A 26416-nucleotide genomic window follows, 5' to 3' on the forward strand; every position below is an offset into this window, starting at 1 on the left:
GCGCCATTCGACGGCGAACACCGCGGTTCCTGGTGTGTCCGCTGTGCCGTGCGTGTGATCATTGCTTGTACAGCCCTCTCGCAGTGTCCGGAGCAAGTATGGTGGGTCTGACACACCGGTGTCAATGTGTTCTTTTTTCCATTTCCAGGAGTGTATTTTACTAATGGACCAGGAAAAACGCCCGATGATCTCGTAGTTATGTCGCTATTATAACCAGTGCACAACCTTGGAATACTCGTCAGCAGTGTGATTTGACAGTTACAAGACCTGCAAGTTACTCACATACTGTAACGTTATTATGTGGAAAAACAGTTTATAGTCTATTAATTTACACGTGTGGGTGCTGCGATAATCTTAATGGGTACGTACAACAGTGAGAAAAGCAGTAGCTTAAGAACAGCAGTAAGTATCTTATTCCATTAATAGATACATATGTTGAAAATTTGCATAGCAACATTCGTCTACTGTGCGGAACGAGTTGTAAAGGTAATTTTCAGTATGTTTTTAAATTTACCCTCAGTCTTCCTCCAATTTTGTCTTTTGTTAAGCAAATTTTTGGTAGCACATTTTTCCACTTTTCATGTGAATGTCCTTTTGTAAAGGTAACTATGGTTATTTTCTCCTCATATGTTCATATTCATTTTCACTTGTGGTCGATTAATTCGAAAATGAAATCCGTCATAAACAGTGCACCGTATTAGACAAACAGATAAAAGCTCTGACAGCTGGCGCAGCAAATCCGTGTTTCTTCTGCATCCCGGATAGTGGCAGAGATTAGTATGCTCTTTCTGGAAAATTAAGCCCCTGTGCTCTCTATTAGTCTGTAAATGGACAGTATCTAACGAGAGACGCAAACCATGTATACAAAGGATGCAAACGGTTCCACATTATTGCGTCAGAGATCTAGCCATCATCTGTGGAAGGTGTAATTAATGTACAATGCGAGATTACAGATTAACTTCAAACTTTGCACACCTTTAATATGCCATTAAAACAATACAACGTGTAACTAGAAAGGGGCGCTACTCCGACAGTTCCGAGAAATCGAAAGATCGGTTTTACGCGTCTGTTATGTAACTGACGTATCTGTGCGAAGGTGCCAAATGTTAGAGTTCATGGTGGTCAAGTGCTTAGCGTTCGAGCTTCGTAAGACTTCAAGCTAAAGATACAGATGTAGACCCCATTTGACAGTTAACCTATGTATCAGTGAGACGTTGGTAATGTAGCAAGAACGAATAGTGTATCAGGAGACGGTTCGACTCCTACACAAACTTAATTTTCAATCTATATTTTTTCATACTGGTCACGTTTTTTTTATTTACATGACATTTGAGAGGTAATATAATTTAAAAAACTACCTGCATTTGCACAAAGTTTCAATGAATTTCATGTTATTTGACCGCTTACTCCTTATAACTGAATTTAATTACTACACCAAACATATTTATAACTATCAACAAATAAACGAAGAAATGGATAGAGTTTCCCCAAAAATGTATGCCTGTCGTGATTTGCTAAATCCCTTATACATTCAGTCTGGTAAAGTACCTTTAAGCTGCACAGCGGCGAGAGGCTGATAATGTAGCCAGAACGAATAGTGTAGGTGCAATTTTTTTAACATCACAGAATTTACACTTGTAGTACAAAACTGAAAGTTTGAGTGGGAGGCGAACGGTCACCTCGTACTCGTTCGTCTTGTGAAGCTCAAACGCTAACCACTTGACTCTAATGTTCTGTACCTACGCACAGTTACATAATAGACGTGCAAAACTTCTCTTGCGATTATCTCGTAATTCCCAGAGTAGCGCACCTTACTATTTGCACATTACCTTTGTTTTAATGGCCTACTAAAGGCGTGCAGTTTGAAGTAAATCAGTGATCCCAACGTCATCGCCTCCCCTTCTTAGACCCCTATCCAAGACCTTTATTTAACATTGATGTTTAAGCACTTGCTGTAGATAATTGAAGATTGGGCTATTACTTTTCGAAATTAAGTGGTAGAAACTTTAGTAAATGTTTTTAAACATGTAATCAGGAGATCCCGGGTTCGAGTCCCGGTCGGGGCACACATTTTCAGCTGTCCGCATCTAGGAATATCAACTACACCTGTCAGCAGCTGAGGTTTTCAGTTAGTCATCATTTTTTCCAGGGAAAAGCTGCACGGTCATCAACAGTAACTGTTCTTTCGAGAACAAAGTTACTGTCTTCGTATACATTTTGAAACATCGTTCCGCTGTTGATTTTTTTCTCTAGATATCTGTTATGACACTTGTGTCTTCTGTAAACATCGTTGGAACGATCACTCATAATCACGTATGTGGACAGTGGGAGTCCCAAAGGTGAAGTTTAAGTAATTCATTACCGCTTGCTCCCCAGCCTTCACCCTCGTCACCGTTTGCTGTGCCCGGGTGACATACAGCGTGTGGTGAGCGAAGCTTGTCGGACTGGACTCACCTCTTCCTGGCACCAGCTTCGTCACTGTCGTCGATGTCCCTGGAGTCGGAGAGGTCCTCGGCGCTCTCTGCCGACCTGTGGAGAGACGGACAGCCGTTACACAGCGATCCACTTCGTGCGTCGCAGCGCTCCTCTTTTCAGTTTTCGTGATACGAAACAAATGACAAGAACTCCTCTTTCAAATACTCTTTTACAAAGGAAGAACTACTACCCTGTAATTCTTCATGCTTTCCCGGCCATCTGTTGACATCTTGGATATTCGGGAATCCAGCCGGATGTTCGCGTCGTTCTCGCACGATATGTCAACAGCGTGCTTCGCTGTCTCCTTCAGGTGCTACCTGAGACTGGCCCTTGGGTCGATCGAGTCCAGTAACTACTTTAAACAGCGCACCACTGCACAGATGGGTGATAAGGATTTTATTGGCAATGACTTTGAAAAACAGCACTCCAGGGCCGGATGGACAAGAAATTGTGCCAAATGTTTGGACAAAAACAGTCGTCACACCCTACTGCATGAACGGTAGGGGAGGTGATAGTCAACACGAACGTCCCACCCAACTAAAGGCATGCCGCAGTGGAAAGTGTCTGCACCCTTCTATTCACGTTCCATACTAACAACTCCGCAGACGATACTAATGATTTTTGCAGATGATGCAGTTATATGTAATGGAGTAGAGTAGCATCTGAAAAACCTACACAAATTATCACAGATGCATCTATTTCTGCATGACTGAACGTAACTTACAAATATAATATTCTTGACAAAATATGTATAGGGTGCAACGGATAGAAGTGCAGATATTTTTATATGTGGTACCTTGCAACATACAGACATCAGTGGGTTCGTAGTTTTTTCTCCGTGTTAAACAGTCTTCCCACAAACACACTACATAATTTACTACCCGATGTTTTCAGTATGGTCATAACTGCACCACTAAGTAGACCAAACCTGGCAGCATAGACTATCTGTTTTGCGTACAGGCAGCCACACTTCAGCACCTGACCTGCTGCCAAGGGGTAAATTAGCGTTAAGGGCTTGCTCTGGCCACATGTACTTGGAGGTACTAAGCAACCTAAAATCATACGATTTGTAAGAGCTGTAATTATTAGTCTGTAAGTGACGTAAGTACTGATGTAATATTGTTCAGTACACCATCCTCAGTCACCAATAGAAATATCTGCACTTATATCCACAATATCATGTGTAATGTATGTAAAATGAATGTGTGTGTATGTGTGTGTGTGTGAGAGAGAGATTGGGAGAGAGAGAGAGAGAGAGAGAGAGAGAGAGAGAGAGAGAGAGAGAGAGAGAGAGAGCTGTTAACAAAAATTTGTGCTGGAAAAAGGTTTCTGACTTAAAACACGCCCACAGTAAAGAATAAATTGAACAGCATCTTAAGATTTCACATAATGTCTTTTCTAAAATTTATAAAATCTGTGGAAGACAATGAGCAACAAATTTATAAACGTTCAAATCATCCGACAATGTCCAAAGTGGGGGTGGAATCCACTATCTCCCCTTTATGTGGCCTTATTAAAGTAGGAGTAATAAAGCTTTTGCACTATTATCTTATCGAGAGAGATGTTTCAGACGCGCAGTTTCAGACAATGGCCCCTGTGAAAGGGCGCAGCAGAGGACTGTCGAGTCGCACGTGCCGCAGGCCTACTTACCAACTCCTCTTCCTCCTGTCGTTGTCATCGTCGCCGGGTTTCACGGGAGCCGCCTCCCTGTAAACACAAAAAAGTCATGTGCTACATTATTAGAGGCCTCGCTCTCCCAATGGCTACGCGCCATTAAGACAGTGCAGTGAAATATAGTGGAAATACCGCTTCACTACAGTCGTACGGATAACATGTTCCGTAGTAATTTACACTATTGGCCATTAAAACTGCTACACCAAGAAGAAATCCAGATGATAAACGGGTATTCATTGGACAAATATATTATACTAGAACTGACATGTGATTACATTTTCACGCAATTTGGGTACATGGACCCTGATGAGAAATCAGTACCCAGAACAACCACCTCAGGCCTTGGTACGCCTGGGCATTGAATCAAACAGAGCTTGGGTGGCGTGTACAGGTACAGCTGCCCATGCAGCTTCAACACGACCCCACAGTTGAGTAGTGACTGACGTTTTGTGACGAGCCAGTTGCTCGGCCACCATTGACCAGACGTTTTCAATTGGTGAGAGATCTTGAGAACGTGCTGGCTAGGGTAGCAGTCGAACATTTTCTGTATACAGAAAGGCCCGCACAGGAACTGCAACATGCGGTCATGCATTATCCCGCTGAAATGTAGGGTTTCAAGGATCGAATGAAGGGTAGAGACAAGGGTCGTAGCACATCTGAAATGTAACGTCCCCTGTTCAAAGTGCTGGCAATGCGAACAAGAGGTGGCGTGTAACCAATGGCACCCCATACCATCACGCCGGGTGTTACGCCAGTATGGCGATGACGAATACACGCTTCCAATGTCCGTTCACCACAATGTGGCCAAAGACGGATGCGACCTTCATGATGCTGCAAATAGAACCTGGATTCAGCAGAAAAAATGACGTTTTGCCATTCGTGCACGCAGGTTCGTCGATGAGTACACCATCGCAGGCGCTCCTGTCTGTGATGCAGCGTCAAGGGAGACCGCAGCCATGGTTCCCGAGTTGATTGCCCATGCTGCTGCTAACGTCGTCGAACTGTTCGTGCAGATGGTTGTTGTCTTGCAAACGTCCCCATCTGTTGACTCAGGGATCAAGAGGTGGCTGCACGATCCGTTGCGGAGTACTTATGTACAGGGTTATTACAAATGATTGAAGCGTTTTCACAGCTCTACAATAACTTCATTATTTGAGATATTTTCACAATGCTTTGCACACACATACAAAAACTCAAAACGTTTTTTTAGGCATTCACAAATGTTCTATATGTGCCCCATTAGTGATTCGGCAGACATCAAGCCGATAATCAAGGTTTTCCCACACTCGGCGCAGCATGTCCCCATCTATGAGCTCGCAGTTCTGTCACGTTTCTTGCAGAGGAGGTTTAAACACTGATTCTTTCACATAACGCCACAGAAAGTAATCACATGGGGTTAAGTCGGGAGAGCGTGGAGGCCATGACATGAATTGCTGATCATGATCTCCACCACGACCGATCCATGGGTTTTCCAGTCTCCTGTTTAAGAAATGCCGAACATCATGATGGAAGTGCGGTGGAGCACCATCCTGTTGAAAGATGAAGTCGGCGCTGTCGGTCTCCAGTTATGGCATGAGCCAATTTTCCAGCACGTCCAGATACACGTGTCCTGTAACGTTTTTCTCGCAGAGGAAAAAGGGGCCGTAAACTTTAAACCGTGAGATTGCACAAAACACGTTAACTATTAGTGTATTGCGAATTTGCTGCACGAATGCGGTGAGGATTCTCTACCGCCCAGATTCGCACATTGTGTCTGTTCACTTCACCATTAAGAAAAAAATGTTGCTTCATCACTGAAAACAAGTTTCGCACTGAACCCATCCTCTTCCATGAGCTGTTGCAACCCCGCCGAAAATTCAAAACCTTTGACTTTGTCATCGGGTGTCAGGGCTTGAAGCAATTGTAAACGGTAAGGCTTCTGCTTTAGCCTTTTCCGTAAGATTTTCTAAACCGTCGGCTGTGGTACGTTTAGCTCCCTGCTTGCTTTATTCGTCGACTTCCGCGGGCTAACCGTGAAACTTACCCGCACGCGTTTAACCGTTTCTTCGCTCACTGCAGGCCGACCCGTTGATTTCCCCTTACAAAGGCATCCAGAAGCTTTAAACTGCGCATACCATCGCCGAATGGAGTTAGCAGTTGGTGGATCTTTGTTGAACTTCGCCCTGAAGTGTCGTTGCACTGTTATGACTGACTGATGTGAGTGCATTTCAAGCACGCTTTCTCGCCTCCTGTCGCCATTTTGTCTCACTGCGCTCTCGAACGCTCTGGCGGCAGAACCTGAAGTGCGGCTTCAGCCGAACAAAACTTTATGAGTTTTTCTGCGTGTCTGTAGTGTGTCGTGACCATATGTCAATAAATGTAGCTACAGTGAATTTACGAAATCGCTTCAATCATTTGTAGTAGCCCTGTAGGTGTAGCTTAGATTGCGTCCAGTCACAGAAAATTACTTTCTCTTATATTTCCGATATTTAACTTCTGGCTTCGGTGACTGGGTGTCAGGCTCTAAATTTCAAAGTTCTGTGATTCGGTCCCTAGTCAGTTCTACCATTCCGCTCACCTGTCACTTGTTTCACTTGTGGCAACGATTTGTTAGTGTGAAAAATGCTCAACTGTGCCAAGATTCGGCGTTCACGCTAAATTGTTGGTCAGACCGTAAAGGCTGAGTAAGTTAGTTCGAAGTTCGGAGCCGCTACGGCCGCAGGTTAGAGTCCTGCCTCGGGCATGGATGTGTGTAATGTCCTTAGGATAGTTAGGTTTAAGTAGTTCTAAGTTCTAGTGGAGTGATGATCCCACATGTTAAGTCCCATAGTGCTCAGAGCCATTTGAACCATTTTTCGAAGTTCGGACCATGTCCAGAAAAGCACTGCGTTTTTCAAACTAGCCATCGGGTCCACCGAGCGACTGATCCGCTGAAAGCACGTCCGCCAACTTTGACGCTAAGGACTGCGCATTGCCATGGTGCATGTGGGCAAGGATTTTATGCCCCAAATATATTTTTGAGTTGGCAAAGCGGGATACATCCACTTCTTGCTACTGGTTGAGGAGCGGAGAAAGTGGTCAGATCGACTCTTTGTCCAGTCTGAAACAGTCATTGCGATTAATTAAACTCTTGGCCAAACGAGTACCTACGCTTTCTTCTCTTTCACAGCCGAATCGGTCTATAAGAGCTTTTTACACGTCGACGTTCCACGCATCTCATGAATAACTTGCTTAACCCACCCGATATATGAAAGGACATCTTTGCAGGGTATCCTGCAACCTTCAAACATCTGATCCAATTGTTCTTTACGATACCAAGAAACGTCGCCGTATTCGATGGGGCAAAAAAAAAGAAGGTTGTCTTTGAGAAAGGACTTCTTACCTCCGGTACAAAAGCCAAGGATTCGAACCTGTGTGTTTATTCTTTCTCATTTTGTAGATACTCTTCACGGTTTATCGAAAATTTGTTGTGGAAAATTTCCATTTTCGTCAAAATCTCTTGGTGTATAATTTCTTTCAGCAGACTGTCCTCGTAGCAAAACTGCCCTATAAACCAGTACTAAACAAGCCAATGAGCGGGAAAGGAAATCGAGAGTGCGCGGAGTCGGTGAAGCATCACAGTCAACACATTCAGTGGCGAACGAACTAGATTGCCGCAGCCGTTGTTGTAGTCGGACGAAAATCGTAAGTCGAGTCATAATTACAACAAGGAGTGACGATGGCAACGTCTTAGTTTGTATGCAGAGCGTGAAAGAAACGATGTAAAAGTTATCCTTCCATCAAACTTAGTTTATAACCAAACGGTACGTTTCTGGACATGAGCTATTCATTGAAACTTTTTCTGAATTCACACCTACAACCATTAGAAGCCCGCAATACGAACTGTGAAACACTTTCGTACGATATAAGGTCGTATCGGTCGGCTTGAGGAGTACTGCGTATCTCGTAGGGTCATTATTAACTTCGCGTGCACCAAGACCACCAAAAATGGAAGCGTGGCAGACGCACGGTTGGGTTACCGTCAACACATCATCTTGATGAAGGCAACTTGCAACAGTAGCGGCGACGTTGGTCAATATAACACCGTGGCATCGCCACCCTATACATTTAAAAGTTTTACTTACTGGCGGAGGCAGAGAGCACCTATGAACAAACTGGCGTAATATTTTTTTTATTAGACGAGTCTCTTACAGTACAGTTTCAAAATATTTCCTAAGAAAAGACAACACTGATGCATTGGTAACCATATATGAAAAGAACAGAAGCACAAATACTCATAAAGATGGTAATTCACAAAACAGTCAATGATAAGTGCTAGTTGATACTGGAATAAAACACTTAATAATACGCGAAACTATAGTAAAAATTCATAAATGTTCCATTCATGTTTACATCAACGAGTATTCTTTAACCTGTGCGTTCTGATTTCGTAGGCACTGGGTGGAAAAAATTATACCAATAATAAACGGCTCAGACACACTAAGCAATTGATTTACTTGTTTGTGGATTTGAAGCTTAGTTCTAATATTGTCTTTACACCATATGTCTGTGGCTTCCCCAGACGTCTTCGTCGGATTTCAAGCACAGAGTTCGTTCAACCGAACTTTGAACAATACACGCTGCGAGCCACGAAATCTACACTCGACACCTGAGGGAGACAACTAGGGAAGGTGTGAAAGCTTGGAAAACCATTAATTCCGCCGAGAAATCTTGAAGGAGCACACGATAAGCAGTTATTCATTCCCGTTCAGTCTGTGAGCTGGTGCGGAAGACATTTTAAGATACGATACAATAAATAGCACCATCCAATACGTGCTTAACAGTGATTTACAGATAACAGATTAAGAAGCAGATGCAGGGCGACTTTCAACCACTCACCTCTTTCTCCTGTTATCGTCATCATCACCATCGTCGCCCGCTGCTCTCCTGCAAAAAAAAGCAACAATACTTTAGATTGAGGCTGAGGAGGGAGGTGGCGCCCTACTTACTCCCTATCTGACATTACATTTTCTACTACCGAAAAAAAGAAAGAATTATAGTGTTAACGGCAGACGTAAAGAAGGACGTATCCGTGTGTGGGTGTCAGTGGGGGGGTTGGGGGGAGGAGGGTGGCTATGGGCTCTAAAGAGAGCGATCGTTGTCAGGTTGCATTCGTTATCGACGTATGGGTCCAGCACCTGCGGTGAGAATACCAGATGCCTCTGCGTACAGAACACGACTAACTCTACATTGCTTAGCCCACAGCCAGCAGCCGCTAAACTTCTAAAGTGTTAAAGCTGCTGGCTAAGTCCTACGTTTGATGTCTCTGAGAAGTTATCTTACAGCAAGATAATGCAAGATCTCCTTATTACCTATGCTGCCCTGACTTACTTCGATACAATGGCTTTTGATTCCTGGTCTATCCTAAACGTTCTCCCGATCACTCACTCACTGAAAACATCTTCTGGTAAATTTCCGAGAGAACCGATGGAGGTGACGCAGTCGTTAGCACACTGGATTCGCATGAGAGAGGATGACTGTTCAAATCCATGTCCGTCCATCCACATTTAGGTTTTCTGTTATTTCCCTAAATCGCTCAAGGAAAATGCCGGTGTGGTTTCTTTCAAAGTGCACGGCCTATTTTTTCCCATCCTTGAAACAACTCAGCTCGTGTTCCGTCTCTAATGATCTCACTGTCAACGGGACGTTAATCCTTGACCTTCCTAGTTTTGTTTCCGAAAGACTGGATCACCACCGCTCTGGAGCTACTGCGTTGATGAAATCTGGCATGGCGTCATGAAACGATGTAGATATTAATAATGTATCCTTCCTACAACACTGTACACACTGCAACATTAGCTATTCTTCATCGTCTTCCAGTTTCAATGTCAAACAGTGTATAACTATATCAGGAAGAGAAGTCTCACTTGGCTTACATCGTATAATATTGTGCATCTGCACGTAGACCGATACAAGTGTTGCGGAGCTGACTCAGGAATTCAAGATAACGGTCTGTTTGAGGAACAGTATTGAGAAAATTTAGAGGACAGGCATGTAAAGCTGACTGCAGAACGATCCTACTGTCGCCAACATATATTTCGCGCTAGGTCCACGGACGTAAGATAAGAGAAATTAGGGCGCATAGACAGTTATTTTTCCATCGTTCTGTCTGCGAGTGGGACAGGAAAGGGGATAACTTGTAGTGGCGAACTTACTGTCCTCCACCGCGCACCTCAAGGTGGATTGAGTAGTATGTTTGTTGATGCAGATACATATTAGATTTGCGTTCAGTCATAGAAAATTTCGTTCTCTTAGGTTTCCAATATTAAACTTCTAGCCTCTGTGGCTGGGTAGTCAGATAATAAATCTGAAGGTATGGGGTTCAGTTCCAGAGAGATTTATGTTTTAGGTCACAAAGCAGCGGCTGAGGAACGGGAAAAGGTTGTCAGATCCGCCAAACTGATTCTTTGATAGCTAATCGACACTGGTGATCAGCATTGCGTATCGAGCGTACGAAAAGGACGGTAGGACAAATACTCTCAAAGATAAATTTTGGAAGGTGGAAATAAAGCTTTGAGGACGCTTCATGAGTCGTGCTTGAGTGGTTCAGTAGGCGCTGGCACTGTAGCTCAGCGTGTTCGGTCATAGGGCTTGCTGGTCTCTGTAACAAAAGAGATGTGGGAAGGAATCAACTAGTAGAGTACTGGTCGGCAAAGGCAAAAGTCTCGAGTTCGAGTAACTGTCCGGCACACCGCTTTAATCTGCCAGAAGTTTCACTCATAAGGATGAGCATTTCCAAAACAATCAAAGATAAGTGATAGTTGAAATAAAATGCATAATATTAAACGACCCATCGCAAAAATGCCTAAACGCGTCATTCGTGTGGATATCAACGATCCTTTAGCGTGTACTTTCGCTTTACCAGGCAGTGTGTAAATAATATTATACCAATAACAACTCGTACAGACACGATAAGCAGATGGTTAACAAATTTCTGCATTTAAAGCCTAGATCTTATTTTTATCTTTAGACGATTTGTTGACGGTTTCCCCAGTTCTCTTCGTCAGACGTCGATAGCAGAATTCGTACAACCAGACTTTGAACGACACACCTACGAGCCACGAAATCTGCACTCGACACCTGACGAAGACAAATAGGAAATGTGTCGCAGTATCGTTTAAACAGAAAAGTGATACCTCGGCTGTAAAAGCTTATGAAGCATTAATTTCACGGAGAAATCGTGAAGGAACACACAATAAACGGTTATTCGTTCCCGTCCAATCTGTGAGCTGGCATGTGAGGTATTTTAACACAAGACACAATAAATAGCACAAGCCACTATGTGCTTAACAGTGATTTACAGGAATAAATTAATGAGGTAAGGGGCGGCTCTCAACCACTCACCTCTTTCTCCTGTCATCGTCATCGTCACCATCGTCGTCAGCTGCTCTCATGCAAATAAGCAACAATACTGTAGTTTGAGACTGAGGAAGAAGCTGATGCACTACTTTTCCATATCTTTCATAAAAAGAAAAATGAGACTATTAACGGCAATATTTTCAAGTTAAGTTTTTCTGGTCTTATAAGTACTGAAATTGCGGTATTGAAATGTAATGTTAGCTTGATAGCCCGTCAATAAAGGATTATTTTCCTAAATGACAAACTGTAGAGTAGGATTTGTGAGAGGATACAGAGCAAGAAAGGAAATCTGTCCCTGAGGGAGGAACACCCATTTGAAGGTAAGGATAAAAGGTCTTTGTCAGCGCAGGTTTCAGTGACTGAAAACACTCATGAGAGCACACCGGCAAGTGTGAATCTTCTGTCTGTACGATTGTTTTAGCTTCGCAGTCAACAGGGCAGTGAGCTGGGCTCCATCGTGTAGTATCCACATTACACTTCGCACAAATAGAGGCACTTCTTCTAGGAGGAAAAGCAGGATCATCAACAGGAAGTGCAGATATGTGTCGTTTGTGATATTCCCCCCCCCCCCCCCCCCCCCATGCATTGAATGTGAACCGGTATTGATGTTTCTCTGCCGGTATTGATGTTTCTCTGCCATCAAGGAGGCTGTCCGCAGCGCGCCCCGTTCAAAATGGTTCAAATGGCTCTGAGCACTATGGGACTTAACTACTCAGGTCATCAGTCGCCTAGAACTTAGGTCTACTTAAACCTAACTAACCTAAGGACATCACACAGATCCATGCCCGAGGCAGGATTCGAACCTGCGACCGTAGCGGTCACACGGTTCCAGACTGTAGCGCCTAGAACCGCTTGGCCACTCTGGCCGGCGCGCGCCCCATGTAAACCTGTTCCGTGATAAGGATACATGACAGATATCCCAGCACTGTGGTGTCACGTGTGATAAACCAGCGACAAAAGCGTTGCTGAGCAGGCATGTTGCGTTTGTAATAAGGCACGCACGCGTTGTTAAGTGATACGGATATTGTTCGTGGAGTATGTTCCACAAGTTCATCTGACGTACCCCGTGCTGGCGAGTCACTTTTCTGATGCTGATTACGGGGTTAATGTCAAAGATCTTTTCTTTCCATCTTTACGGTGGGTTTACCTTTCTCGGAAATCGTTGCCGGCCACGTGTCCACGTAACGCGGAAATCGTTTCCGGCCACGTGTCCATTTAACGTTTTTTGCTCCTTATCCTCGAAAGCACTTTTTTCTGCAATTGGACCGCATTTAGAAAAAATCAGTCTATATAAGCTGACTTCTGTCGGAGGTGCTGAATAAGTGATCTGTTGATTCATAACATTCTACAGAACGATCGATAGGATTTACCACCAAAGTTTTTTCTGTGCTGCAGAAGATAATAATAGACCGAGACGAATACATAATAGAAAGTTGTAAATGGTATTATACAACATGTACAAGCAACATGGATGTTTATAGCTAAAGAAATGTAGAAGTTTTTATCCAGCAGTGGTTTGTGGAACTCAAAAGACTGCTGCCCCTCCTACTGCTGCTGCTGTTCTTGCTATCGATAATGTCTATGATGATGACTGTTTCCATTTTGGCCTTTTTTTAACGAAGTGTCATTTGTATACGTCTGAGTGTAATGTCCGTTAATGAAATACGTAAATAAGGGATGTATTGATCAGTAGCCAAGTACCAGATGCACTTGAACGTAATGTTCGTTAAGGAAATAAGCAACTACCGGATGTATTAACCAGGAGCGAAGTACTAGTTGCTCTCTGCTCAGAATCGTCGCCCGGTCTGAGTGTACAGTGCAACCTCTAGACTCATAACATAGTGCAGTATTCTTTCTGTGCTGCTTTCACTTCCCCAGTGTGGCGCCATCAGATAAACTACAGAAAGCTACGAGACTGTGAGAGATCTTACCTCGTCTTCTTGTCCTCGTCGCTTTCTTTCGACTCGTCGCTTTCCTGTGTCTTTCCCGCGGTCCTGAAAAAAATATTTACTTGTTTTAGACCACTGACGCCAGAAAGTATGCACATTTATTTCGTATTACAACAGAAACCTTTTTCAGTGCGTCGTGTGGGAAAGAAAAAGTAGATAGTTTGGTTCTATCAATGGATATGTATGGCACACTCTGCGATCTACAATTCAGTTACGTTTTCAGGAATGTTAGTATTTGCGAGATGTTTGCAGTTCCTGCTGCAGTAGAGCATGTCAGAATTTAGCTTATGCTGGTACACTGTAATTGAAAAATGTGAACATCATTTTCGGAAAACTTCATCGATGAGCATTCGGAGAAGGTTCCCTCCGGTGCCGAGAAAAACAGGATACATATGAAGTTTTCTCGCCAAAAGAATAGCTCACACTTCAAATGAACAGCCTACATGCGAGTGATCCAAATTGCGCAATTGCAGGTACGTACATTACTCCTTATACACGCAAGGTAACAGAACACCAATACGTTTCTTATATGACAATGTTTCTCGGCGTATAAAATAAGTAAGAAATTTGTTTTCAGCTACATCGTTGACAGTTAACGTTGTAGCCTACAGGAAAGTAGTATCACACGAAAATTGTGAGCAAATCAATGTGGATTTGCAGAAAACAAATGCGTGGTGTACCTACTGCGTATAACTAGGCGAAAATCCCCATTAATGTACGAGTACAAAATAAATGCCCAGTCTTTGGAAGCAGTAACATCCATCAAGTATCTGGGTGTGACGATTCGAAATGATCTCAAATGGAATGATCAGATTACACAAGTAAAGCGCAAGGCGAACTCTAGATAGCGGTTTATTGGTAGAATCCTGGCAGTCCTTCAACAAAGGAAATAGCTCACAATACGTTAGTTTGTCCAGAGCATTGTTCGTCTGTATGGGACCCTCACCAGTTGGGTCTGATTCAAGAGACTGAGAAGGTCCAAAGAAGAGTGGCAAGATTCGTGACTGGTACATTTAGCCATCGCGAGAGCGTTACAAATCTCATAGAAAGTTTGAAGTGGAACACACGGCCCGCTAAACGGAAGGAGCTGCTCACTAAATTCCGAAATCCGGTCTTCACGGAGGACGTAGAGCATATATTATTACCACCAACTTTCAAATCGTGGAATGATCACCTTTCAAAGATAAGGGAAATTAGAGCTCGTACTGGGGCGTTCAGACAGTCGTTTTTCCCTCGCGCGATCCGGGGGTGGAACGGGGGGGGATATGACTTTGGTACGAATTGTGCCCTCCGCCACACACCGCTTGGTGGCTAGCGGAGTATATATGTAGATGTGATTCGCAATTGGAATGATATTTGTGAGACGCAAAAGTGTGCAGTAGTGGAAAGATGAGCATAGAAAAACAGGATACTTTCACGGCAGTTAAGAGTAAAGACACAGCCTGCTTGAATGAGAGCTGCAATGAGATGTTTGATATCCAGGGAAAAGTGATAATAGTTAGTTACATGCATGTTCCGTGAATCATAGCTGTGACGCAAAGAGAACTGTTATTGGTGAGCAGCTTCATCGCAGATTTCTGAATAATCCTAAATGTTTAGCAAATTTCGGGTCTTGCTCTCTGCAACTCGTTCGCGTAGAGTGAAGACAGATCTAGTGAGTCTTTTTATAGATGTACCGAGGCACGAAATTAATACTTCACCATTTTAGCGCAAGGGCTTTTAGTTCCACGTAAGGGAGAAGGGAAGATAATGCCGTTTCGGGCTCACTCAACGGCGGTATCTTTAGAAACAGAAAGCAGACCAGTATTAGGTAAGAACAGCGAAAGAAATCGACAGCGTCCTTTTTAAGGGAACTCAGCATTTGTCTTAAGCGACGTAGGGGAAGCACGGGAAATCTAAATCTGACTTTCCGGACAGAGATATGAACCGCTATCCTCTCAAATGCAAGTGTCTTTCAACTGATGTCACTACGTTCCGTTGTTCTAAGAAGGAGGATTGTGACTCTTGGGGTCCAGTAGGTACTGAATTAGGTCAAGCTCTGTCAATGATCGGTGACAGCTTGCGTCAGATCATGGAGCTAATAACTGATAGTAACAAATAATAAGTGCTACTCGAAGAAACGGACATGATCAAGCTTATTAAAGTGAAGATGATTATACTACAGCTTTTTTACCGCTAATAACTGTGGTGTCACCGCCAGACACCACACTTGCTATGTGGTAGCCCTTAAATCGGTGGCGGTCTGTTAGTATACGTCGGACCCGCGTGTCGCCACTATCAGTGATTGCAGACCGAGCGCCGCCACACGGCAGGTCTAGAGAGACTTCCTAGCACTCGCCGACTTTGCTAGCGATGGTTCGCTGCCTACTTACGTTCTCATTTGCCGAGAAGATAGTTTAGCATAGCCTTCAGCTACGTCATTTGCTACGACCTAGGAAGGCTCCATTATCAGTTACTATTGATATTGTGAACTATGTACCGTCAAGAGCGATGTTCATCATAAATGAATTAAAGTTAAGTATTCCACCAGCTACGTACGTTTTTTCTAAATTCTAATTTCCTTGTCCTGTTCCAGACCTCACGCCAGCCTGCGTGAGCTAAAACGCGTGCCTTTCGGCCTCTTCTAGTAACACAGAACTGCCAACCACAACAATAACAATAGCCCACTTATTGTTATAATTTTATTTATTCACACGTTTCGAGCGTAGCCCTTCATCGGAACAGATAAAAAGAACTTAATAAAAAGTGTAGTGTTAAATGATTTCTATCTTAACATTGGTATTCAGTTACGATAGATAAATTTTTTTACATGGTCTTTGTATTAAGTTCTCTTACCTGATATTCTGACTATGGGCTTTCCCCGAAATGCGCGTATAAAAAAGTTTTAACCGAAAGTGGTGTGTCGTCAGAGACCAAAAAGCGGTGAAAAAGGCGTTTACAGTATTCACTAAATAATCGCAGGCACATTCTGCGACTTTATGTCCCAATCGAATGAAAGTAAATCTTTTTTTTTATTTTCCATGAAATTTATGTTTGATTTTCGAATGACCCTTCGATCACCATATCGTTGTACTATTACCCACAAGACTTTCTCTTTTTGCTGAGGTTGCCTAGAAAGTTACAGAGAGCCAGTTCGAGTTGTAGCAGAGAAAGGTACATGTATAGTGTGTTAGAATTAGCGGTTTGAACTTGGATTTATCAGAGGGCGATCGGATTGCTACTGTCCAGGGACTTTATTTAACCTTATGTCGTGGATTAAAGCGAGGCTAGCGGCGTTTATTAATAACCATGTTCACAAATACGGCAATGCAGTGTGTTGATCCGGGTGCGCCGATTAACAGTTTTTCCACGAAGAGCGTGGTCAGTGACGTCGCATAGCATGAACGCATGCTTCGCAAACGTTTAAGACGTGCTGGCCGAAGCAAAGATGTGCTTTCGTTTCGTTGCATTGATAATAGGACGAGAAGTGGATGATTTCAATTTTAGTAGAAGTCATAGTGAGGTGGAGAGTAGCAGGAAATAAGTAGGAAGAATTTTGACTGACAGAAGGTAAGTAAAATGAGAGAGTGAGTGCATACTTACTGTGGCGGTGCCGCTACGGTCAGCTGTGGGGCACTCGCCTCGGCCGGCCTGCAACACGACACGAAGGGTTGTCACATCATAGGCCGACAGGGCACGTAAACAAAGCAGCCAATACTGGTCGGTATCACCAGCACAAATGAGATGGAAAGTTTGTGAATAAAATCGCCTCGAAAGTTATTAAAACTTTTTCCATTTATTACATCGTTTCTGCTACTAGCATCATCAGGTATCTGAAACTAAGATTTGAGGACCATAAAGAGAGACAGTAAACTGGCTTTCGGCTTCTCAGGCATCTTCGGGTGACACATGACTGTCACAAACACAGATAAAGATGAAGTGCGACTTAAACAGATATTTTTTGTACAGTCGTGGACAAAACGAGCGAGACCCCTCGCCTTTTCGTTATGCTGGTCTGCACAGCTTTAAAGTCTGCTACACAGCATAACAGACAAGGCGACAAAGTGCTACCAACATACTACGCACAGGCGTGAAATTGAAACACTATCCGAACTTTGTCAGACTGTTTTCAATCATGTGTAAGACTATATTAATACTGATTGGTGTGTTCAACACAACACGTAAATATAAGATAGAAATGAAAGAAGAAACGCTAATTAGTATGACTGCACTAATAAAAATGAATTTCAACTTATCGAGATAACATAACTGTTCTAGTAAGACAAAGTACCCCAGATCGTTATGAATTAGCAAAATATTTTGCGCATTCGGCCGCGAAACGGTTTGTATCAACTTTTAGACTAGTCATAGTGGATTACCGTTGTTGACCTACCATGAAAGTGTGCAAATTTAGCAATACGTGAAGATTCATAACGAAATTCGGTTAAAAATCATTCAGTGCCACACTAAAGTCAATTCAATTATTCACAGAAGCGGAAAAAGGAAGGTAGTAACAAGTATGAAATTCTACAAGAGTTTCATATTAATATCCACAGGGTGGCAGTACAGAATAAATGTAGCAATAAAACGTATTGGGGGCGCGAGAATTTCTTAAAATTGCTTTATTGACAGTCTATCTGCCTCCATCAAGATTAGAACCGAAAGCAAACGAGACCCCCCTTGCAATAGCAAACACCTTTCACTACGCTAGCACACAACCCAGGCAAACAGCCCTCTATTATTACCTCAGACAAGAATAAGCCGGCAATTTCGCAATGAAAATGGCAAAATGATCTGCAGTTTATGTTGCATAGAGCTTTCTGGACTCTAAAATATGAATTTTCTACCTTTATGTCACCGCTTATGTGACAATAATTCAGGATGTTTATCGAAGTAACAAAATACTGTTATTAGCGAGTAACGGCAATGGGTTCTACACAACGCTGGTGACTGCTTTGAAGGACAGTAACAGGTGCAAACATGTAACTCTTTTGTATCGGTTGTGAATAAATAGTTGCCACTATTTAAGTTCCAACCCTCGTATAGTCTTACATATGATTGAAAACAGTCTGACAATTTAGAATAGTTCGTCAATTTCACGCCTGTGCATGGTATGTTGGCAGCACTGCGTCGCCTTGCCTGTTATACTGTGCAGCAGACTTTATAGCTGTGCGGATCAGCATAACGAAAAGGCGAGGGGTCTCGCTCGTTTTGTCCACGACTGTACAAAAGATACAAAAATGACAGATTGCTTTCATAGGAAAGCATTACAATAGTTGCATTAACTAAAAATGATTTTCGTGCAGATACGTTTAACAGATGATGAGGAATAAGATTAATTCACAGTTTGAATACAGTACTGTAACGGACGCGCGGGATTGGCCGAGCGGTCTCAGGCGCTGCAGTCATGGACTGTGCGGCTGGTCCCGTCGGAGGTTGAAGTCCTCCCTTGGGCATGGGTGTGTGTGTGTGTTTGTCCTTAGGATAATTTAGGTTAAGTAGTGTGTAAGCTTAGGGACTGATGACCTTAGCAGTTAAGTCCCGTATTGAATATTTTGAACTGTAACGAAACCTTAATTTAACACAGGGGAAATGGAAACTGAGTATGACCAACTAATTCTATGCTGACTTTCTCTGTCATGTTTTTGTTGATTTCCTGTATTTCCAGAAGGTCGCCTTTCTACTTTTCTTGACATAATGTAAAACTTCACATTCTACATCATATGAATGGTTTTCTGATAAAAGATGATCACCAAAGGTCAGAGCTGTGGTAATTAGGCTACGTGAACGTGAGAGAAGCTGGCTATTAATAAGGACCTTTGATCATCATATTTTAGCACAAAAGCATTCATATGACGTAGAAACCATTCTGTCAAGAACAGCAGAAAGATGAAAATACCGGAAATCGAGGAACACATGACGCAGAATGCCAGCCTGGTATTAAATGATCATCAAATGTTAGATTCAAACTGTAAATGCGTCTTATTTCTCATCATTTGTTAAATGTATCTCCAGAGAAACATCGTTTACCCCGTTTTTAGTTGATGTAATTATTGTAATAGCTTGCCGCGCAGAGTGACCGCCCGTTTAGAGGCACCAAATCACAGATTGCGCGGCCCCTCCTGCTGGAGGTTCGAGTCCTCTCTCGGGTATGGGTGTGTATATTGTTCTTAGCATAAGTTAGTGTAGGTAGTGTGTAAATCTAGGGACCGATGACCTCAGCAGTTTGGTCCCTTAGGAATTCACACACATTTGAAAATTTTGTAATACTTTCCTGTGTAAACACTCTGAAATTTTTGTATCTTTTGTAAAAATAATATCTATATAAGTCGCACGGTGTTTGCTACAGTCAATTGTCACCTGAAAATGCCCGAGAAGCCAAAATCCGGCTCGTGAACGGATAAACATAATTTTACAGAACACTAGGAAGTGTTTTTCTTTTTAATGTTGAAAAGAATATTCGTAGTTGTTTTAATTTGCAAATTTCTCTCTCTGGGAACACGCTCTAGGCTGCGGTAAGCCCAATCTCAATCGCATCCATCCCCATTGGACTGTTATGTTTCTAGTTGAGCCTTTGTACTGTCTCGATGGGCTATTATCTATAAAATATATGTCTACTCTTCCATAACTCTTAGATCTGCAGTCAACAAATCTTACGATGACTCATCACTTGCTTCTGTTTCATATGCCTAGTTTCTCTCTTGCGTCATCGTATGACTGAAAAGTGAGCAGAACGTAAGACTGACCTTGTTTCCTCGGCGGGAGCAGCTGTCGCCAGTAAGCAAACCGCCGCGACGCCGATCGCCACCTGTAGACAAATAAACACCTTGTGCGATGAAACTGCTTACTTTGTACATCGTGTGTCAATTTCTGGCGAACAATTCTGACTGTGTGCTTATGGGACCTCGTAGAGGGATTTGTCCTGACATTCGTGAGCGGTTCCTAAGCATAGAGGAACCGAGTACGCCTTAAACATCATCATCAAGGTGCCTGGGTCGATTCCTGGCCGGGTTGTACATTTTCTCCACTCGGGTACTGGTGATCTGTTTCCCTTATCTTCCTATCCCATATGCGTGACACGAAAATCGCCTGCATTGCGTTATATGAGAAATCTAAGCAAATGTAACTTCGTACCAGGGTACCGTTTGACCTTAATGAATATTCCGAATGTCGGAGCGCACTGTCGTCTCGTCTTTCCACTCCTCAGACGGCAGTATCGGCACGTACCGACAGCCAATATAAATGATAAATAAATGTATACAAATTGAAAAAATAAAAACTTGGTAGCTTTCAGCGAAATGGACTTATCCTGTCTGGTGCAGTGTTAAATTGTTCCTCGTAATCATCATATATGTGATTTTACATATTTTTCACTTACCAGCGATAGTTTGGTACATTTGATCATCACCCAACAGAGACGTGAAAAGTATTCTCCAGCAATAATGGTTTCAGACGTGCCTGTGTCTTTCACTCAAGTCACATTTTTTTAAAGAACTGATAGTCAGCCGCTGTGGCCGAGAGGTTCTAGGCGCTTCAGTCTGGAACAGCGCGACCCCTGCGGTCGCAGGTTAGAATCCTGCCTCGGGCATAAATGTGTGTGATGTCCTTAGGTTATTTAAATTTAAGTAGTTCTAAGTTCTAGGGGACTGATGACCTCCGATTTTAGTCCCAGAGTGCTCAGAGCCGTTTGAACACGGACGAAACCGCGCGTAAAAAGCTAGTAGTCTACATGCAGCGTGACCATAATGAAAGTTCCACTTTTCTGAAAGAACTAATACCTTTATAATCTAAACCGGCTACTTGTTGAAACAGGCCGGCCGGCCGCGGTGGTCTCGCGGTTCTAGGCGCGCACTCCGGTACCGTGGGACTGCTACGGTCACAGGTTCGAATCCTGCCTCGGGCGTGGATGTGTGTGATGTTCTTAGGTTAGTTAAGTTTAAGTAGTTCTAAGTTCTAGGGGACTAATGACCACAGCAGTTGAGTCCCATAGTGCTCAGAGACATTTGAACCATTTTTTGTTGAAACAAACTAAAATGCTAAGGAGAGGACGAATTCTAGAGTTTATTTAGATATCAAGGTCATCTGTCACCTCCAAAGATTAAAGTGTCCTCGCTGCATAATATTCAACCTTTCTCACGTGAAAGAGGTTTCTTCAAATTTTTTACCTAAGTTGTACCGAGATGTGTGATTGTCTTTTTTCAGATGTTTACCAACAAAAATTTCTCAACGTTTCTGTTTTAAGCTGTCGGCAGGAGAAGAATCCTCTGACCATTCCCACCGTTCTTCTTCGTGAACGTTATATGTTCACTGTTATTCCTATCTGTTATGGTCTGTATAAAAGTGAACAGTGATCAGGTAACAGGTCGTACAAGAGGTTTTCAGTCTTTCGCAAACGAACTGCAATTTTCCACCAACCTACACATAAATCGCAGCCTGCTTTACCAATTAAGGACCTTATGAACTCATTCTAATTCAAATCCTACTTATTGTTCCCTCCGAAAGATGTGTTCCACATGACCGTCTCTAATTATGAGTCATTAATCCTACAGTCGAAGCATGCCACGGTTTTAGGTTTTATGAAGTATACAATTCGCCACTTCTCTGAGAACTAGTTGCCATTCTGAATCACATAAAAAACCATTCAGTGACATTCATAAGGGGAATTCAAGAGATGCTTCGATGTAGAGTCGTGTTAATGAACCGTGTTAACTGGATAGGGTGCCCAGAAGTATTAGCGCACAATTCCATTGCACAGGGTGAACCCGAACTCCGCTGACAAAATTTCTGAGGTTGTTCAGAGATATTTTCTGGTATTTTGGTGCAAGGGACCGTGGTCTCTAGTGGCTCGTTGCAGAATAAGAATGTAAATATTGTTCATTCTGCTTGTTACCGCAGTTAACTTTGGTTCTGTGTATATATCTTCATAAAAGTGAAAAAGCATATAATCTGCTATCACCAAAACGTACAACCCAACACAGAGTAATGCAACAATTCCTAAACGATAAAGTACTTTGACGCAGTAGCCGCTGCTGTGGGAACAGTTAAGCTTAGCTTTCTTCCAATGGATTCGTTCAAAATGGTTCAAATGGCTCTGAGCACTATGGGACTTAACATCTGAGCTCATTAGTCCCCTAGACTTAGAACTACTTAAACCTAACTAACGTAAGGACGTCACACACAGCCATGTCCCAGGCAGGATTCGAACCTGCGACCGTAGCAGCAGCGCAGTTCCGGACTGAAGTGCGTAAAACCGCATGGTCACAGCGGCCGGCGTGGATTCGTTGAAGGTATACGTGAGGTGCTGTAGGCCAAATCTTCATCAGCAAATCTATCGATAGTACTGTATATAATTGTTAACGTACAACTAACACTGCTGCGAAAATAAACCCTAGACAGAACCGAGCAGTACCGAATGGAAGTAGAGTCGACATTAATATTTTCAGCAGCAAATACCGTGAGTGATTAGCACAAGTTTATTTCTAAGCATGACACACAGCGCATACCTTCGAATTTGCACTACTCTTCAGATATATTCGGTGCAGTACATATTCTAAGACACATGGGAGTAAGAAACCACGTCAAATGTAGTTATTTTGCAACGATTACTGGAGACCATTGGTTGCCTATACCATTATACTGAGAAAACTTCTCTGAACAACCTGAGAAATTTTGTGGCTGGAACTCTGGTTTGCCCCGTAAATTCCCGTGATAACCTCGTGGCGCTATTATCTGGGCCTCTAACACAGCTGCAGTTTGCTGTCTAAGTTATAGTTTACTGTAGCAGTGTTAGTATAGGAGCCTCGGTATAGGGAGATATGTACAGAATTACGGACCAGTATCGGTTACATCCATGTGCACTCCTGAATCCTAAGCTCAAACATTACAACATTCCTGGAGGCAAACAAGCTTATCCAATAGAATCAGCACGGTTTCAGAGAAAACCATTTGTGGCAAGCCAACACGCTTGTTCATTCACATCACCTTGGAAATAATACATGTAGATGAACGAGCAGATCCCGTGTTCCTAGATTTTCGAAAGACGCCCGACATTGTACCATATCGTCGACTACTAATTAAGACACGACCACAAGGGATATCTTCTCAAATATCTGATTGGCTCGAGAAACATTTAACTAACACAGTTCAATAAGTTCCCATGGACGGCGAATGTTCCATGGAAACGAAAGTGACAGCACGTTTGTCCCAAGGAAGTCCCATGATGCTTTTCGGGGATGCTGTTGCATACGGAGAAATCGCGACGTTAGAAAATTGTAGCGAAGTGCTGGAAGACCTGCAGAGAGTCGGCTCTTGCTGCAGAGAGTGGAAACTGGCCCTCAACAAGTGGAACGTATTGCGGGTACTTAGGCAGAAACAAGCTTTATTGTATGATTACACAATTGTAGAACAATGACTGGAAGCAGTTACTTCCATAAAAATAAGTCTAGGACTATGCTTACGGAGCGATCTGAAATGGGATGGCCGCATAAAATTAAAATAAGGCAGATGCCAGACAGAGATTCAGTAGATGAGACCTCAGGAAATGTAGTCCATCAACGAAGGAACTATCTCATAAAACACCCGTTCGGCAAATACTTGAATATTGCTTGTCAGTAAAGGATCGGTACCAGATGGGACTGGCAGAGAAAACAGATATCCAAAGAAGAGCAGCATGTTTAATTAAAGGTTCCTAAAAGCAACATGTTTAATTGCAGTTTCATTTAGTGAGCGCAAAAGCGTCGCAGAGATGTTCATCATCTACATGGCAGACGTGCAAGAGAGGCGTTCTGCATACAGTACGGTCTAGTGTTCAAGTTCCGTGAGCGTATTTTTCTATAAGAGCCGTCCAATGTATTGCTTCCTCCTATCTCGCGAAAAGACCATCAAGATAAAATTAGAAAGATTCGAGCCCACATAGACGGTTACGAGCAATCCTTTCCGCGAACTATAGGCGAATGGAAAAGGAAAAGCAGGTTCAAAAATGGTTAAAATGGCTCTCAACACTACGGGACTTAACGTCTCAGGCCGTCAATTCCCTAGAACCTACTTAAATCTAACTGACCTAAGGACAGCACACACATCCATGCCCGAGGCAGGATTCGAACCTGCGACCGTAGTGGTCTCGCGGTTCTAGACTGTAGCACCTAGAACCGCTCGGCCACCCCGGCCGGCGAAAAAGCGGGAAATGACCCTGATACACAAAGTACTCGACGGCATTCGCCTTAACAGGACAGATGCAAATGTAGAATAGGACCTATAATGTTTTCACTATACTTAAATGATTTATCAGATGGGACCAGGAGCAGTAGGCCTGTAAGATTGTTGGCTGATGAAGGAGTTGTACGATCCTAAGGAGTTGCAGAAAAAATTGGCCAAATTTTTCACTTGGTGTGATGAAAGAGGACTCCCATTAAATATGGGCTAACTTTAGATAATGCCTGTAACCAAGAGAAAGAATCCGCTAATGTCGGATTAGAAGATCTTAAACACTTCACATCGTAGTACAAGTATTCACGGGTAGTACTAAGAGGGGATATTAAATCGAGCGATCACGTAAAATCAGTATTAGGGAAAAAGAATGGTAAACTGAAGATGTGTTCCAAAGGTACTGGGGAAACGCAATGCATCTGTAAAGAAAATCATATAGTCTGCTGTTGTGTGACCATTTCTATTGTCCCAGTTTTTCATCGATCGAAATTAAAGATGCGCTGCTAAGCCCTTAAGAGGCCGCTAAAATGTTACAAATGCTAGGAGAAATTAAACAGGAATCCTTCGAACAAAGACGACGTAGTTCTTTCGAAATACAGTTGAGTCAATTTAGAGAACGCGTACTCGAAGAAGAATTTGGCACCATCAAGCTGCCACCATGAGAATAAGAGAGATGATGGACGTACAGATGCATGCAGATAGCCATTTTTCCCCGTCCCAGTACGTGAATGGAACGAGAAAGAAAATCGACAATAGTGGCACAGTGAACAACGTAACCTTCGCCCTGCATAGCGGGCTTTGCAGAATGTAGATTATAAGATGTCGACAGTTAGCCTATGAGGAACAGGTGAATCGCTTACCAGAAGGATAGCTCGTGTGGCAGCCATGTTGTCCAGTAGTGGTGTGCTGCTGACTTTGGGCTACCTACGGTTTTTATAGCTCCACGCGCCGTCCCTGAGCAGTGGGGAACACCCACGTGTCAGGCGGCGCCCGTCCCATGCATTTGCGACCGGGGCGCTAACGCGTAGCCTTGCTTGTCTTACGTGTTCGAGACACGGGAGGCGTTAACTAACCAGGCACCGGCCTCTGAAATGGCGACGGAAATGCCTGTCCTGTGCCCCTCACCAAGGTCTGGCACCTCTCTGCAAGTGTTTGCGACAGCTGCTCCAGTTCTCCAGCTGCTTATCTATATGTTCCACCATCTACGTTATTGCTCTGCAGTTCAAAATTAAGTGACTGGCGGAGGGTTCATCGCACGACCTTCAAGCTACACTACTGCCAATTAAAATTGCTACACCACGAAGATGACGTGCTACAGACACGAAATGTAACTAACAGGAAGAAGTTGCTGTGATATGCAAATGATTAGCTTCTCAGAGCATTCACACAAGGTTGGCGCCGGTGGTCACACCTACAACGTGCTGACATGAGGAAAGTTTCCAACCGATTTCTCATATACAAACAGTAGTTGACTGGCGTTGCCTGGTGAAACGTTGTTGTGATGCCTCGTGTAAGGAGGAGAAATCTCCCATCATCTGACTTTGATCAAGGTCGGATTGTAGTCTGTCGCGATTACGGTTTATCGTATCACGACATTGCTGCTCGTGTTGGTCGAGATCCAATGACTGTTAGCAGAATATGGAATCGGTGGGTTCAGGTAGGTAATACGGAACGCCATGCTGGATCCCAACGGTCTCGTATCACTAGCAGTCGAGGTGACAGGCATCTTATCCGCATGGCTGTAACGGATCGTGGAG

At 43.2% G+C, this 26416-nt stretch overlaps 1 protein-coding gene across 2 annotated transcripts in view; it reads right to left on the reverse strand.

Annotated features, from left to right (window-relative positions):
* Positions 1–25683, reverse strand: part of LOC126267489 (transcription initiation factor TFIID subunit 11-like) — a 44928-nt gene extending 19245 nt beyond the window's left edge. The window contains exons 1-7 of one of the 2 annotated variants that reach the window (XM_049972774.1): positions 25520–25683; positions 20201–20262; positions 17058–17105; positions 13458–13520; positions 9007–9054; positions 4126–4182; positions 2455–2529 (exon numbers count right to left, since the gene is read on the reverse strand). In XM_049972774.1, coding sequence (XP_049828731.1) covers positions 2455–2529; positions 4126–4182; positions 9007–9054; positions 13458–13520; positions 17058–17105; positions 20201–20262; positions 25520–25546 — 380 coding nt within the window. In that variant the 5' untranslated portion in view covers positions 25547–25683. The remainder of the gene's footprint in view (positions 1–2454; positions 2530–4125; positions 4183–9006; positions 9055–13457; positions 13521–17057; positions 17106–20200; positions 20263–25519) is intronic. The other variant, XM_049972775.1, reaches the window with a different exon arrangement.
* Positions 25684–26416: the final 733 nt, after the last annotated feature.

Source organism: Schistocerca gregaria, chromosome 4, assembly GCF_023897955.1.
Source record: "Schistocerca gregaria isolate iqSchGreg1 chromosome 4, iqSchGreg1.2, whole genome shotgun sequence".
Classification (NCBI taxonomy): Eukaryota; Metazoa; Arthropoda; class Insecta; order Orthoptera; family Acrididae; genus Schistocerca; species Schistocerca gregaria.